The sequence below is a fragment of the Borostomias antarcticus genome, assembly GCF_949987555.1.
Source record: "Borostomias antarcticus genome assembly, chromosome: 21".
Classification (NCBI taxonomy): domain Eukaryota; kingdom Metazoa; phylum Chordata; class Actinopteri; order Stomiiformes; family Stomiidae; genus Borostomias; species Borostomias antarcticus.
In genome coordinates this window covers 16472232-16487601 of record NC_140254.1, presented here as the reverse complement: position 1 = coordinate 16487601, position 15370 = coordinate 16472232, and the positions used below count along the sequence as shown (strand labels likewise).

The 15370-nt window shown below is 44.0% G+C and overlaps 3 protein-coding genes across 4 annotated transcripts; 2 read left to right on the top strand and 1 right to left on the bottom strand.

Annotated features, from left to right (window-relative positions):
• Positions 1-1114: 1114 nt before the first annotated feature.
• naxe (NAD(P)HX epimerase) lies at positions 1115-3833 on the top strand. 2 transcript variants are annotated; one of them, XM_084455740.1, is made up of 7 exons: positions 1115-1203; positions 1414-1599; positions 1680-1788; positions 2257-2367; positions 2702-2812; positions 3010-3157; positions 3377-3833. In XM_084455740.1, the coding sequence occupies exons 2-7, from the start codon at positions 1439-1441 to the stop codon at positions 3577-3579; spliced, it is 843 nt and encodes a 280-aa protein (XP_084311866.1). In that variant the 5' UTR covers positions 1115-1203; positions 1414-1438; the 3' UTR covers positions 3580-3833. The 2 variants fall into 2 exon arrangements, with proteins under 2 accessions (XP_084311866.1, XP_084311867.1); XM_084455741.1 differs by having other exon boundaries at positions 1136-1265.
• A 357-nt stretch (positions 3834-4190) lies between these two features.
• On the bottom strand, positions 4191-6665 carry scn1bb (sodium channel, voltage-gated, type I, beta b; the record flags this gene model as incomplete). The annotated part of the gene is made up of 6 exons (XM_084455669.1): positions 4191-4396; positions 4529-4603; positions 5048-5189; positions 5368-5605; positions 5999-6165; positions 6617-6665. The coding sequence occupies 5 exons, from the start codon at positions 6663-6665 to the stop codon at positions 4534-4536; spliced, it is 666 nt and encodes a 221-aa protein (XP_084311795.1). The 3' UTR covers positions 4191-4396; positions 4529-4533.
• Positions 6666-8868: 2203 nt separating this feature from the next.
• On the top strand, positions 8869-12339 carry zbtb22a (zinc finger and BTB domain containing 22a). Its single transcript, XM_084454800.1, has 4 exons — positions 8869-8972; positions 9221-9433; positions 9625-10450; positions 10569-12339. The coding sequence occupies exons 1-4, from the start codon at positions 8967-8969 to the stop codon at positions 11651-11653; spliced, it is 2130 nt and encodes a 709-aa protein (XP_084310926.1). The 5' UTR covers positions 8869-8966; the 3' UTR covers positions 11654-12339.
• Positions 12340-15370: the final 3031 nt, after the last annotated feature.

The window sequence follows — 15370 nt, the reverse complement described above, 5'->3', positions numbered from 1 at the left end:
AGCTGCATGTGTATGAGGTGAACATGTTCCTGCATTTGAAATTATTGGTTGATCCAAACGGTCATTAAAGGTAGTAGATCGATCAGTATTTGTTCTTATCTTTTCCATATGGATCATTGCATGAGGCCTTATAGACACCACTTCCCATCTAATTGATCATGTACTGTCTCTTTTTCTGTTGTTATGCATAAATTGATTGATGTTTTTTTCAAATGTTGTTTCTTTGTTATATCTAGTCAAACTTCACTGCAGTACCTGTGGGGTGAAGGCCACTACTATCAGAAAGCTTTACAATGTAGATTTTGTGTGTGTGTGTGACCTCAAATTAGATTATGTGTTTTGAATGATTAAAACACTTTGGGAAACATTGTGGGATCCTTCTATCAGTCCATACTGGAGCATAATCACCTGTAGACAAGTTTGGTAACACTTTATAATAATGATCAGTTATAAGGCATTTATTAAAACATTTGTTAATAATGAACTAATCATTAACTATAATTTATAAACATGTGTAAATTATCCTTAAATGATTTTTATTTGATAACATGAAAAACAAATAAATAAGGCATTCTTAAAATCATTTACAAATGTTTTACTACATATTAACTAACATTAATTAATGTTGAACACATCATTTACAAGTAGGCTAATGTTGATAATGTGTTATAAATCATCTACAGGTCATTTGTGAATCTTTAACTAGTATATTTACAAATCATTTATGAATCATTTACACATGTTTATAAATGATCTGTTAATGATTCGTTCATTATTAACAAATGTTTTATAAATGCCTTATAACTGATCATTATTATAAAGTGTTACCACAAGTTTTGTTAAAATGGTAAAATATTCAGAAACATATAGTGATCAACATATCATAATAATCTACAAAGAAGATTATGATTAGTGGTCTTGCTGTAAGCAAGATCCCAATAAGATCATTCTACTAGTTTGTGGTTATTGGAGGTATTTTAGAAAAACAGAATCTGATGCGACACTTGCCTCGTACAACCATCCTGATCTCGCGATTTGTTTCGCTATCGCTACCAGCAGACCAGAAAGCGAACTTCAGCGAGTCTTTTATTTTGAAATGCACTAAACCGGAAGTGTTTTCACCATCAGGTGGGTTGCACGATCATACATTGCAGGAGGATGGCAGTAAGCTTAAATTTACGTTTAACTGCTGCAAAATGTTTCGTAAGTTGTCCAGTCTCCTTATTTATGTAAACAACGTGTTAATCTAGAAGACTGAACATTTGGTGAGTGACGTGAGTCACTAATAATTTCTCACAAATGTTGAGCAACTTGTTCTGCACATAATGGTTTTGAGGTCGCTATCGGCTATCTGGATATTGCCTGACATTTTTGGGAGAAAGGCGCACTAATGTAATCTCTGAAATCTTTCAGGTTTTGAGGTGTTTGATCCAACTGGATGTGGAGTGTTAAGGCTCTGTTTGGGATTGGGTTCCTTGTGACATCAAGGGCAACTACAGTTCTTACCCAAAGCTGGGGTCCATCATTGGTCCGCAGCCATAATAAGGATTGCTTCATTCGACAAGCATCTACCATGGCCCATTCAATCAAATACCTTGGGTAAGGGCCCTGGGTCTACACCAGCCTGTGTGTGTGCGCGCGCGTGTGTTCATACACTAAACCTTTGTCTCTGTTCCTAGGCAGGAGGAGGCTCAACACATAGATGAGGAGCTCTTCAGTGAGTACGGCTTCAGTGTCGACCAGCTAATGGAGCTGGCTGGACTCAGTTGTGCCACAGCTGTCGCCAGGGTAAGATGTCGTGTTTCTCCAGGACTGTCGAACAAGAAGTATTACTGCTCTGTCTATTGTAAAAGGGCAGATGCTAGATTGGATCATCTGGAGGGAGGCGGGGCAAGAACTCCGCTACACGTCATCAAATGCTCAGAGGAATGGTTTGGCAGCCAGGAGGTGTGTGGGCAGCGAGCATTGAGCAATTCCCCTGCTCGCCATCGAGCCTCCAGGCGAGCGTGCCCGAGCAGGGGTATTGCGATATGCGGAGCTTGCCCACTTAGCGCTGTCCCAGTAGCTCCACTCCTGGGTCCAATTTTGTAAATCGTCCTGACCCCTGTGTCCACGTCAGACCCAGTAGCTGCCTAGTGCTGTGATTGGTTGATGTGTAGCGGAGTCACCCCCCCCCCCTTTTCTCCGGACGATCAAATCTAACATCAACCTTGTAAAAGTGTGTTTTAGTCCTCACATGTCTCTCTTCCATTTCAGGCCTACCCCACCAGCTCTCTGGTGAAAGACAGACCCTCACTATTGGTGATCTGTGGCCCAGGTAACAATGGAGGTGATGGCCTGGTGTGTGCCAGACATCTCAAACTCTTTGTGAGTGTTTCTCTCTTGCACTACATTCTAAACCTGCTGTTGTTGTAGTATGTTTTTTTATAGTGTGACTTAAAGTAGAACAGAAAGTGTCTTTATTTGCCATGTGTAACAAGTATGGGTACAGGTACATTGGAATTCTTGTAATCGCATGTCCATACAGTATCTTATCATTGCTAATCAGTTCCTCATTTCAGCCCTAGGTACTCAGCTAGACATTTAATGATTCCCAAACTGGCAATTTACTATACTAATCGTCGTCCAACAGTCTGTCAGTATCATCCTCATCTACTTATCCTATCCCATCCCATCAGTAGAACTTTGTGTGTGACTACAGGGATATGAACCCACCATCCTGTACCCCAAAAGGCCCAACAAACCACTGTTCCAGGGCTTGACCACCCAGTGTGAGAAGATGGAGATACCTTTCCTGACTGAAATGCCTGAGGTAAATTGCTCTTTCTTGCAGTAGTGTGTCATGATCTTTGTTCTGAGCAACATGATCATGTAATATTGTAGCTTGTTTTGACTGAACATATCCAGTGGTGTACAGCGTGTGTGCGCGCGCGCGCGTAAGTCTGTCCGTTTTTCTCTGAGAATGAGGTGTGTGGGTTGTGCTAAAACAGACACCTCTGCTCCCTACAGCCAAAAGTTGTCGATGAGGCTTACAACCTGGTGATAGATGCCATCTTTGGCTTTAGCTTCAAGGGTGCTGTCAGGGAACCCTTTGCCTCAATCCTGGATGTGCTTAAGAAGACCACGGTGCCCATAGCTAGCATCGACATCCCCTCAGGTAGGACCCCCTCTGTGTTTTTGAATGAGAATAGGGCAGTGTTGCCTGTTTCCTCAGTGAACTAGTTTAACAAACCAACAATTCAGTCAATATAATCAAAGCGAATATATTAAAGGAAGAAAAGGACTTCCTATAGTACAGTATGATTCAGTAGCAACAGTGTGCCTGTAAATCTACTCTGGAGAGAGTACTCTGTCTGTAGTGATGTGTTCTCTCCAGGTTGGGACGTGGAGAAGGGCAGCACAGACGGGCTCCAGCCAGACATGCTCATCTCCCTGACTGCACCCAAGAAGTCCGCCACTCTCTTCCGCGGACGGTACCACTATCTGGGAGGACGGTTTGTTCCTCCGTCCCTGGAGAAGAAGTACCAGCTCAACCTGCCTCAGTACCCTGACACAGACTGTGTCTACCAGCTTAAATAGTGCCAACTGTATAGATGAGAACAGCCAATGGGGTTTGAATGGGTAAAATATTCATCAAGTTGATTGGAGTCATATCGAATGTGGTAAGAGGTGTCTGTGTACAGAAAGGTTTTTATCTTTGTGTATGGGTATATGACTTCATTCTCTGACCTTGAGACTTGGATTTGATCAAACCCACATAGTTTTTGACTATTGTCCAAAACAAAAGTGACTCATATTATATATAATATATAATACTCAATTAAAAATGATAATTGTAGAGAACTATTTTCCATGTTTTCATCTTTTTTTTTATTTCATATCATATATTGTACATTGTGAGACTTCTGTCAAGACCAATTAAACTGGAAAGACAGTCTAATATAGCCTATCACATTCAAATATAAACATAATTTCATGTCATGATCCTTGTGCATTGTGTGATACATACAGTACAACCAATGGGAGTAGATGGATTAATATGTGAGAATTTGTTGATAACCAAATACACTCTCTTTGCAGAACCTTTATATGAATGTAGAGATACACTTAGAGGGACATATTTCAACAACAAAGCCTTCTGGATGCATAATGAGTTGTCATTTTAATACAGTAGGCTACATGCTATTATGAGTAATACATACGGGGTGCTGGTACCATGCTCTCATTCTGGTCACGTCATATAAGGGTGTCCATGTCGCTTGTCAAGTCTCAGGAAAGTTAAAGTCTTGAAAGAGAGAGAGAGAGAGTGTGTACAGCTGATACTTCTGGATGTCTTCATGCAATCCAAGGGGTGGTGGATGTAGTGATCGGTCCCTCGACGGCACCAAAAGAAACGCTGGAAACCAAATTACATATGAGGGCTCTTCATACCACTACTTCAGAAGAAGAAGGAGGGGGAAAAACATGGAAAAGTATGGCTGGCCAAATACTGGTCCGGAAACAATATCTTTGGGCTCTGGACACCTACCTGTGTCATTCTGCGACTTGCACCCCCGCACAGTTGTCTTTACTCTCTGAGGCTATAGCTAAATATTCAGCGTTCCTGGGAGGAAAACGGTAGAGGCTGTTAGATTATAGCACTGAATACACACAAGGCTGAGATAAAGACAAAATGTGACGATACGTTTAAAAAAAAAAAGAAAGAAAAAAAGATGGATTGAAAATGGTTGAGATAAATGGCACAGACAAGGCGCTCTGTCGTCCACCGCACACAAGGGGGCACCATGAGGCAGTGAATCACGAGGCGCAATGGAAGAGAGCTCCCATCAGCTATAAGTGACGAACATGAAAGGACTCATAAAAGGAGCAGTCTGGCAAAGATTAGGTTTGGGAGCGAGGGTATGAAGAGAAGGGTGGATGAGAAGGCAGACAAAGGAGGGGGGGAAGGAGGACGGACAAGAGGAGAGCATAAAAGGGTATTATTGAGTACAGAGTACAGTATAAAAGCAAAGGAGAGAGAGATCACAGAGGAGAAGGTTATACTAACGCGCTCTCTCGTAATGCTTCCTCCCCGGCAGCAGAGATCTTTTTATAGCAGTATATCATCTCTATGAGCAGCCAGACCTGCAGCCCGATGATGGACACATACATCATCACCTCGGACACGATGGAGGCTGTGCCCCTGGTGGCTGCACAAAGACAGAGGGGGGGGGGGTCAAACACTCAGGGAGAGCACTAGGCTCTTACAAAGCACTTACAAAGGAAGTGGGCAAGCACATAGTGCTGTTGTTTCAGAACACAAGATCGTGACTACAAACTCAATGGTCATTGACCTAACAGCATGCATGACTTGACGTGATACCAAACCTTTAGCCACCACTTGGAGGTGGACATCCTTGGAGACTTGTGTCTGGTACTCGTAATAAGGGTAGGTGAGGACACGGTTGAAAAGGCACCGGTAGGTGCCCGAGTCGTTGAAGGTGACATTGAAGAGGTAGATGGACGCGTCCTGGATGTCCGTGCTCCTTTTGCTGCCATTCCAGTCCAGTCGGTATTCGAAACGCTCATCTATAGTGGTGGGACCGTCCTCATCATATTTGTATATCTGATGATACAGTGACATTAGGGTCAGTAGAGTCAGAGAGTTTCCTTGAGTGGTAAATTACACCGAAGGTCATAAGCTATTTGAAGTGACCATGCACTGCCCTGTCCCTGTGGGCCTAATGATCTCTGTGGTCCGCAGTCTCACTCTGATTGATTCCCTCTGGGCAGCACTGTGCCATATCGTGTGTGTGTGTGTGTGTGTGTGTGTGTGTGTGCGCGCACGTGCTAAGGGCTGGGCTCTGGTTAACGTAACCCTAACCCAAGCCCTTTGAAAAAGCACTCCAACAATACACTCAGATGATTGTTATAGTCTGTCGTAGCAGTATGTTTTACGTGGGCACAGATTACCCTGGAAATGTCTGAGCATTACTGTCAGCACTTTTCTGATACTCACATGAGCATAGTCAATCTCCCCCCGGGCCTTGAAAAACCAGTCGATTGTAGCAGTGCCCTCCACCTCACTCCTCAACTTACAGGAGATGCAGCCCAGTTTGAATCCTCTTCCTGCCACAGCCTCTGTCTCAGAGTCCACCTCTGCACAGGCCCCGTGGCACAGGGACACTGTTCATAGGAGAGAGGTTGTATAAATATTAACAAATGTTTGGACTAATCAGAATCAGAGCCAAGTAAGTTTTCACATATGAGGAATTTGCTTAGGTCTGTTGGCGCATAACAATAAAAAAAAGTGCAAGACAAGACAGGACAGTGCAAAATACAAGTGGCAAATGTTATACAATATACAGAGCAATCTACTAAAATGTACAAAATAATAGTGGGGGTGTTTTCAATATTATCTATATTGTGTGCTTCTTTTCATTGTTAATTTGTGTTTGATTTTCATTGTCATTTATTGTATAGGCTATGTTTGCTTTGGCAATACTTGAAACATTCCTTGTCATGCCCATAAAGCATTGCAATTGAAATTAAAATGAGTGTGGCATTCAAGCCAGATGTAACACAAACAACTTTCTTTTCTAATAATATAAATGCAAACAAAGTTAACCCCACTCACCAAGAAGGGCACCAAGCAGAGAGAGCAGCAGCAGGCGAACAGCAGACATGTCCGCAGGTGTAACAGCCACAAAATAATACCCAAAAAGACCAAATATATCAGTCAACCAGTCTTGTAGAATCTTACTTTAGAGTAAAAATTCTCCTCCTCCGCACCCCAGAAAAATGTTGACTGGATTCAAATGGAAGATACTGAAGCTGTCTCCTCCCAGATGGACACAGGAAGTGTGCTATGAATAATAAAAAGGTCAACTATTTCCAATGAAATAGTGAAGAATTATATTTTTCTGTATATATAATGGCCTCTTTATGGACCTATTTCATTGAATGCTTGTCTGTGTTTTATGGAAGACTCCTTGGAGATAATGTTTTTAAAAATGTTTCAACACATATGTGGCCCTTAGTTCTGGATTAAAATGACACTATGGAAGCTCATGCGATGTTATCCAAATGATGGCGCAGTTTACAGGAAGCTTCTGAGCATGCATTAGAGTGCAAACGGCAGAAAAGGCAGAATTACTGCAGGCAAATAGCCTATATTCTGATGTTATACAGTATAGCAATCAGAGTGCTTCAGATCTGTACTGGTTGCAAAGTTTATTTAGACATTATGTATTTCTGATAGGCCTATATTTGTGTCACTACAGAGGCTCAGTTTTACATTGCATTACAGTTAAAGTGGTACATAAGTTTAGGCCTGCATCTGATCTGCTAGCCTGTGAGACTCGCGAACCTGGGATTTGATTATCGCCCCCCCCGCGAGATCTGCAGGCTACACCAAATGCAATTTCTGTACTGGATTGGATCTCTTGATGATTTAAGAGTCACTGTCAAAAGCCAGTAAGGGCACACAAGTTTAGGCTAATCCGCAGATCTAAAATACCTATAATTGTCAGCAAATATGCGATTCAATCCAATATTTGAGTATACAGTCAAGTCTACTGTTAAACACATGCCATTGCTAGCCTAATTAAGTCCATGTTCCAAGAAAATAATACAAGACCTAGGTTATAAGAAATATTGGAATAGGCCCTAGAATAAACTATGTTTTGTTACGAGAAAAATTGATTTTGCTTTAGCCTCTAACCTAATTCTAACCTAATTAAATCGAATTTATTTCAGCATGCGGTCTGCCCAAATAGTCCACGATTTCTCGATGTTTCAAGCCTTGCTCCTGGTTTGGTATCCTTCCGTCCTTTGGGTCAGATTGTTTCATCAACACCGATCCAGTGTTGCTTGGCAAAAATGATTTCACCTAATGACTCCCGAATCGTGGTAGAAGAGATGCTTCGGACGGGGTAGCATTGCGAATAATTCCTCACAACGTGCACACGGGCCCAAAACATTCAAATCAGAATTGACCGAAATGCCTATAAATCGTGTAGACTATCTCTCTAGCTCTACTCAGACGACGATACACGACTGAAGAGGATTGCCTGCACCCTGCAGTGGCACCTCTGTAGTCTACGCTGAATTCAGGGGATGCTGCGGATGCACTGCGGTAAAATGCCTGCGAGAGAAAGGACACACATAGGCTACATGATATGAATTTCCTTGCCTCAAGAACCCTGTGTTGCATATTCATAATCATAACTCTACTTTCCATGTTGCATATTCATAATCATAACTCTACTTTCCATGACATGATGCCATGTAGCCTAATATCGTAATAAAGACCCTTTGCCATTGGGCCGTGGGCTATAGCCTATCCTATAGGAGTGTGCTTGTGCGCCTACGTAGGCTATACGCACAGCTGGGGTGTCTGAGAGGATATCTGGGTTAAGTGCCGGAATGTATCCTGTATGCGAGTAAATGTTTTGTGTTTAGGGTGTTGAGTTGCCGAGTGTGTGTGTGTGTGTGTGTGTGTGTGTGTGTGTGTGTGCGTGTGTGTGTGTGTGTGTGTGTGTGTGTGTGAGAGAGAGAGAGAGAGAGAGAGAGAGAGAGAGAGGGGGGGGGGGCACTGATCAAACAGCGTTTTCTATGATGATGGAATGAAATAATAAAATTAGTCCACCAGAAGGACAGACTGATAAAAGCCGCAATCTGCATACCGAGAACCATTACCGCCCCCTCCCCACTATGGCTTGATATTCACACAATCCTGTAGGTGGCGTTAACACGCCTTTTGACGTTGCGTTGGTTGCAAGCTGTACCTCTATCACAGACGAAGAATAACTGTGTGATCTAGCTAGCTAGTTGGCTAGCTAACTAGGGCTAGCTAGCTAACTGGCCGCCAAACGAAGACCAAGTGCCAACACAACGCGAATAGATACAGGCTATTAGCTAGCCTACAGTGTGTATCTAGATAGACAAATATACATTCGATTTTCGGGTCTGGGTCAGGCTATAAAATGGAGGTAATGTTTCTGGTTAGTGCTAGCTAACTAGGCACGCTAGCTAACGTCATCTAGCTTGTCACCCCTATCCAGATAACAGTTACGTTATGTTTGCATTTCTGCTGTTGGTAAATGTCTTGTTAGCTAGCTAGATAAAATACATGTCCAGCTACCAGTGTTGGCGTCGGGAGCACGGTGATATGCATTCTCTTAGCTAGGTGATATGCATTGTCTTACGTCAACTCATCCAGTTATTCCTCCCCATACAGGCCTCCATGGACAACGTAGGCAGTGGCTCCAACCCCGCTGTTGGGTCGGTAATCCAGGTGTGCTTCCCCAGTGTGCGTGCGTCTGTTTTGGATAGCCTGAACCAGCAGCGTGTGGAGGGCAGGCTTTGTGACCTCTCCATCCAGGTGCAGGGACAGGTGTTCAGAGCCCATCGCTGCGTGCTGGCTGCCACCTCGCCCTACTTCCACGACCAGGTTGGTGTTCCTGCGTTTCAAATGATTGCAGGGGGAATGGCGGATTTGTCCCATATCTCCTTATTACAATAGATTACATTGTTACTATTGTTAGGGTTGACTTCGTTTGTTACTTATGCGTTATGATTCACCACTTGGTGTATTACTACTACTGGGACATTTGTGAGTCAGCGGTTTATTTCTCACCTCAGGTCCTCCTGAAGAACGTGACGACTGTGTCTCTGCCCTCAGTCATGGACCCTGTGGCCTTCGAGAGCGTCCTGAGTTCCGCCTACACAGGTCAGCTGACCATCGTGCGCGAGGATATCGTGAACTACGTGACCGTGGCCAGCTTCCTCCAGATGTGGCACATCGTGGACAAGTGCACCGAGATCCTTAAGAGACCCCGGCCCCCGGTGGAATGCACCCTGGGAGATGCCGCCGCCAGTGCCTCGCACCACGGCGTCTCCTCCAGGCAGCAGTCCCCTAGCAGCACGGACTGCCTCTACACGGAGAGGGAGGGGCTGAAGAAGGAGAGGAGGCCAGACACCCTGCCCCCCTTGGCTACGTGGAGAAGGCCTCAGCAGTTCCCCAGGTGGGGCCGGCCGAGGCCCTCGCCAGCCCAGCACCTCGCTGACTCCCAGCTGGACTCCCTCCCTGGGCCCAGTGGGGAGAGTGACTACTCCAGCTGTGAGGAAGTGTGGATGTCCAGCAGCAGCAAAGTCAGTCCTTTCGGTCATGACGGGAGAGGAGGAGGAGGAGGAGGGCAAGACCATAGCCACACGACCGCGAGACATCATGGAGGCCTGTCTGGGGAGGGGTTGAGACTGCGAGCCAGGCTTCGACTGCGCGGGGGGCCTTCATGCTCTGAGAGGCTGCATGGCAGAGAGAGAGGGAGGGGGGAGAGTGGAGGAGGGGGCTACGGAGACGAGCCTCAGGAGAAGACGGCAAATGAAAGGGGGATTGAGGCTGATGAAGGAATGGGTGAAGAGGTGGAGGTGGAGAAGAGCCTGCGATCAGAACAGACAGGACACCCCGGTAAGTGCAAAATATGACAGGATCAAGACATTGACCTGAGTTTGAATTTGTTCTCATATAATATAGCTAGTTTCTTCAAGTGATAGTTTCAAGCCATCTGTTCTTTTTGCTCCTCCAGGTGACTTCCGCAGCACCGCACACCAAGGTGAGGAAGAGGGCCGACAGCCAGAGGGCAAAGTGAACCCAGATGAGTCACAGAAAAAAGACGGGCGGGAGCCACCCCATCGTGAACCAGACGAGGTAATACCTGGTCCTTCCTGCCTGGGTTCGACGGCCAGTCGGCTGCATTGGCAGACCAGTCCCTGGTCTCAGCCAGGAGCCCGGCCTCAAGATGGACAGGAGGAGAACGACGAAGAGGGGGGGGAGGAGGAGGAAGTAGACTACGGACGGTTTGCGGACGGGGCCTTTGGTGGGGACACCTATGATGAGATTGAAGATGGTACAGGGCAGGTTTCCCAGAGGCCTCTGGTGCCCACCTCTCCTGATAACGGTGAGTTTCCCCTGGGCGGCCCGGAGTTGAACTGGCCCTCTGCAAACATGGGCCAGGCTGGTGCCCCGACCCCTGCCTCCGGTAGTCACCCATCCCCGACCTCTGGCTCGTTCCCTCCCTCCAGCTCACCCCCCACTCCCTCTTCGTCCTCCTCCCTCTCCATTGCCGGGGCCCCTTACACAGGCAAGGTGCACTTCTGCCACTGTGGCAAAGCCTACACCCTGAAGAGCATGCGGGACCGCCACGTCAAGATGCAGCACCTTAACCTGCGGCCCTTTGGCTGCCTGGTGTGCGCAAAGACCTTCAAGATGAAGCACCACCTGACCAAGCACCTGAAGACCCACGGAGGCCTGCGGCCCTACGAGTGCCGCCTGTGTGGTAAGAAGGTCGTCTGGAGGGACAGCTTCCTGAGGCACCAGGCCAGGTGTGAGAGGCTGGCGGCTAGCTACAGCGGCGCCACTGCTGGCGGTAGCAATAATGCCACAGCTGCCAATATGGACAATGGTTACGGCTATGGGTTTGAGGAGGGGGAAGGCTTCCTCTCGGAAGTGGGGCAAGTGAAGGTGGAGGAGGCGGACTTCCAGGGGGAGGTGGAGGCTGGTATGAGTGGGATGCTGGGCAGGGCGAGTGAACGTGAGGATGTGTTAGGAGATCAGCCAAGGACTCTGGTTAATGATGGCTTCAAGGAGGAAGCCAGGGATAGGTTTAGCTGAAAATTGAGAAGCGTGGACCAGCCACATTTGAATTTACTGGAGTATAAGTTCAGTAAAAAATATAATTTAAATAAAAAAATATTTTAATGGGTCAAAAAATGTTACAGTACACCTTTTTGTTAACATCCACTCCACAAGTTTAATTAACCTTTAAGGCTACTGGAGGCCTTTAAAAATCACAATCAGTATAGCTGTTTTCCTTCTCTACATGGAAGACGGAATTGTGGAAATCACAGAAAAACTTCAAAGGCAAAAGACACCACTGGACGTGTTTGCCCTTTGAAGTTTTCCCGCGATTCCATCTTTAGTTAGCCCCATTAGAAATGGCTAAACTCATTGTGATTTTAAAAAGGCCTACACAGATTTTAAGCATTTAATCTAAATAATATCAACTGAAACAAGCATGACTCTGCCCCTTTAAATGAGCATGTAGAATGTCATAAGCCTCTCAAAAGAGGGAACAGTCATGTTTGGGCTAGATGTGAATCTCATGGTTCTATAGTTTGTGAAGCTAGATAGGAACACCAGTTAGTGTATTTTTTTTATTTTAATTTTTATAAATGTTTTTATTCAATGACTGAACAGGTATACATTGAAATATAAAGCAGTCAGTGTATATTTAAATAAGCCTGTGTGCATTTAAGTCTGTCTGTCTGTATTTAAGCCAATAAAATCATGTTTGCACATTGTACTGTATGTTTGTCTACCTGTAGTGCATGCTCTATGGACAAAATGAGTGGCAATAACATTTTAATTGGAAATATTAATTGCTCAAACAATAATGATCTGTTTGCAATGATCTGAAGGTTATCAAACACAATTAAAGAGGGCTCATACCGACCTGATAAAGCCTACTATTATAACAAACCCTCCAGCATAAATGTTCAGTATTAGTGGGCCAGTCAAAGAATGAGATAATGGACTTTGTGCTTTGATGCTCTGTTAGCCTGGATATTTCCACAGATTTCCACTTCAAATGAAAACATTAGGATGTAGTCTTTCATAACCTACAATCTTCTTTGACATGCCAGATCTTCTTGGTGAATGACACTGCGTCCTGAGAGGTGTGGAGCTGCAGTACCTCTGACATTTGATTAACCATGTCAGAGAACTGATGAGAACAAGGAAAAGGTCATATACTGTGCATCGACGTGATAGTCCTCTGGTCCAAATCTGAGTGTAGGCCTATGATTACTTTCTCTAAATTATTATGAATGTGGACTCCTGTGGAAGTAAGGGAGCATTGCTTATGCTGAGAAAGAGAGAGAGACAGGAACATGCTTGAAGAAATATCCACTTTCTGGTACCTTTATAATACAATGTGTCAAAAGACAGCATTGATACAAATTAATGGAATAGAGAGGAAGTCAGTGATTTGTCTTTCAATCTTAATTTTTGACCCAAAATGGCATTGCAGGTCAGAAGCAAGATATTTCATACCTACTTATACCTACAGCGTACTATATTTCTACCTACAGCGTACTGATGACTTGAGTTGTCTTTTGTCATTGTCCTTATTTAGCTCTGCGTTGTGTTTTGATGACAATAAAAGACGGCCCCCAATCTCACAGAATACCACACAGTCCAGTGTCTCCTTTTCAGGTGTAGTCCAAATGAACCTCTCCAACACGGGATTTGAGCCTCAAGCAAAAGCGGTTTATTACAGAAGGTTTGACATACAAAAGACGATGGCATGGCCTAATGTACAGTTGACCTCTCTGTATGCTGTCTGGACCCAAATCAAAGTATTGGTCTCGTTGCAACGTTTTTATGTGGTTTGAGTGTCCCCCCTCCGTCGTCTCTTCTCCGATAAGACTGTCTTTCTGGTCTCTTCTGTGACCTTGTTTGGTCAAGTTAACCTACGCCGCCTCGGCGCCCAGGCCTTTATCTCTATAGAAGATTTTTAACTGATCTAAAGTCAAAAAGGATTTGCCAAGGTTCGCTCAAACAGGTCAAGTCTGGTTTATTGAGAAAACATACGAGCGCAAGGACTTCAGGACAACGCACGTGAGTGGTTCATCCAGCAGAAGTGCCGCAGTCTGGTCTTGTGCGGCCTTATATTCAAGCAATACACAGGTATGACGCTCTCAGGGATGTGATTGGCTAACCCATTGTGCAAGTCATATTAAATGGCAGGCATCATCAACAGTGGTCGAGAATACAGACACGTGACATGAGAAAAGGCGGTAATTCTGCAGGGACAATGGGACAAAGGATGGTTATTCTGGAGCAGACAACGTCTAGGTGTGTTGACCTCCTGGAGGTCATCCTGTCATAAATTAGATTAGATGTGAAAGGTTGAGGGAGGTGGTGAAACTACAATTTCTATGACAATTACCACAACAATGGTGTTTGGCACAGAGTGTACCAGCCATGGAATGTCTTTATCTCATAAGTCTATGGAAGAGGGACACCGTTTCTTACCGAAAACTCAAGCCGACAGCCATACTCAGAGGTCAATCATCATAATTAGGAAATAGCTAACAGGATCATATTAAAAGGCATTTCTCTGAAAATCAACCATATTCAACAGTACTATAATTTGAAGTTTTAATGTGATTCTGTGTCAAAGTATAATCGTTACATCCATTCTGAGAACAAACTGCCAATCTAGATATCTTTATTTAAAGTTAGCCTGAAAAGTACAAAATATAGCTACATATTTTACAGAAACACAGCACTCTGGTTCTCTATCAGTTTCTAAAACTAGCATCGAGTGTACAGTCGGTTATATTCAGCACCCTCGTAAAATGGTTTTCTTCAGGTTTTAATCTTCACTTTTATTGAACACACAGTGAACATACACAAGGCCTACCTGAACACGAGAAAGGTGACATCGTTAATAAAAAACACGGATAAAATGGAAGCATAGTTTGAGAGAGACTTTGTATAATTACACGTTCCTCTTTCACCCTCTTAGTTCCTCACAGATTCCTTAGACCTCTCAGAAACGTACAATTTGACCATCTTTATAACTCACTTAAATGACTACCCATCTACTGTACCAATCTCAAAAATACCTGAAAAGCATTAAATCCACAAACCAACACTGTAGTTATGAAAGGTAAGAGTTAGATGTTCCCTAAACAGTTTTTAGATAAGTTATTCATAAAAAGCTGTCCTACTTTTTCATAGTTCAGTAGTGTAACAGTGCATTTTGGAAGGGCATATGCTCTAAGCATCTAATAGGCTTGGATAACATAACTGTACATTCATGATTTAACTCCTCAATTTAGACCATACAATATAACTAAAACAACAATCAATGTAAATGTATTAGGGCCCATAATATCTTTGGGTAGGTTTCACTTTACATTTTGTAAATGCACATGCCCTGTATCTCATTACAACATTCTTTTCACATGACAAACATCTACACAACAACAAAAACAACCACAAATACTTCCTGTCTACATTTCACAAAGGTGCAGGACATACAAAACAAAACACAGGCGTGTGAAGGGGGTTTCTAAAAGCAGCCAGATGGGCACATGAAACTTATGCATACATTGCTGCCAACAGGAAACAAATAGAAAAAAACACAGGCCACGGAGAACCAATCAACAGCAAACACTAGCACCATCAGACCAAGGTGAGGTGAATAATAGCCCTTTGAGACAGATGTTACTATAACTAAACATTTCCAAAAATCTGAAAAAGCCAAAAAGTCAAGTCTGTAGGAGAATGCATAAGTTATGAGTCTACTGACTGACATGC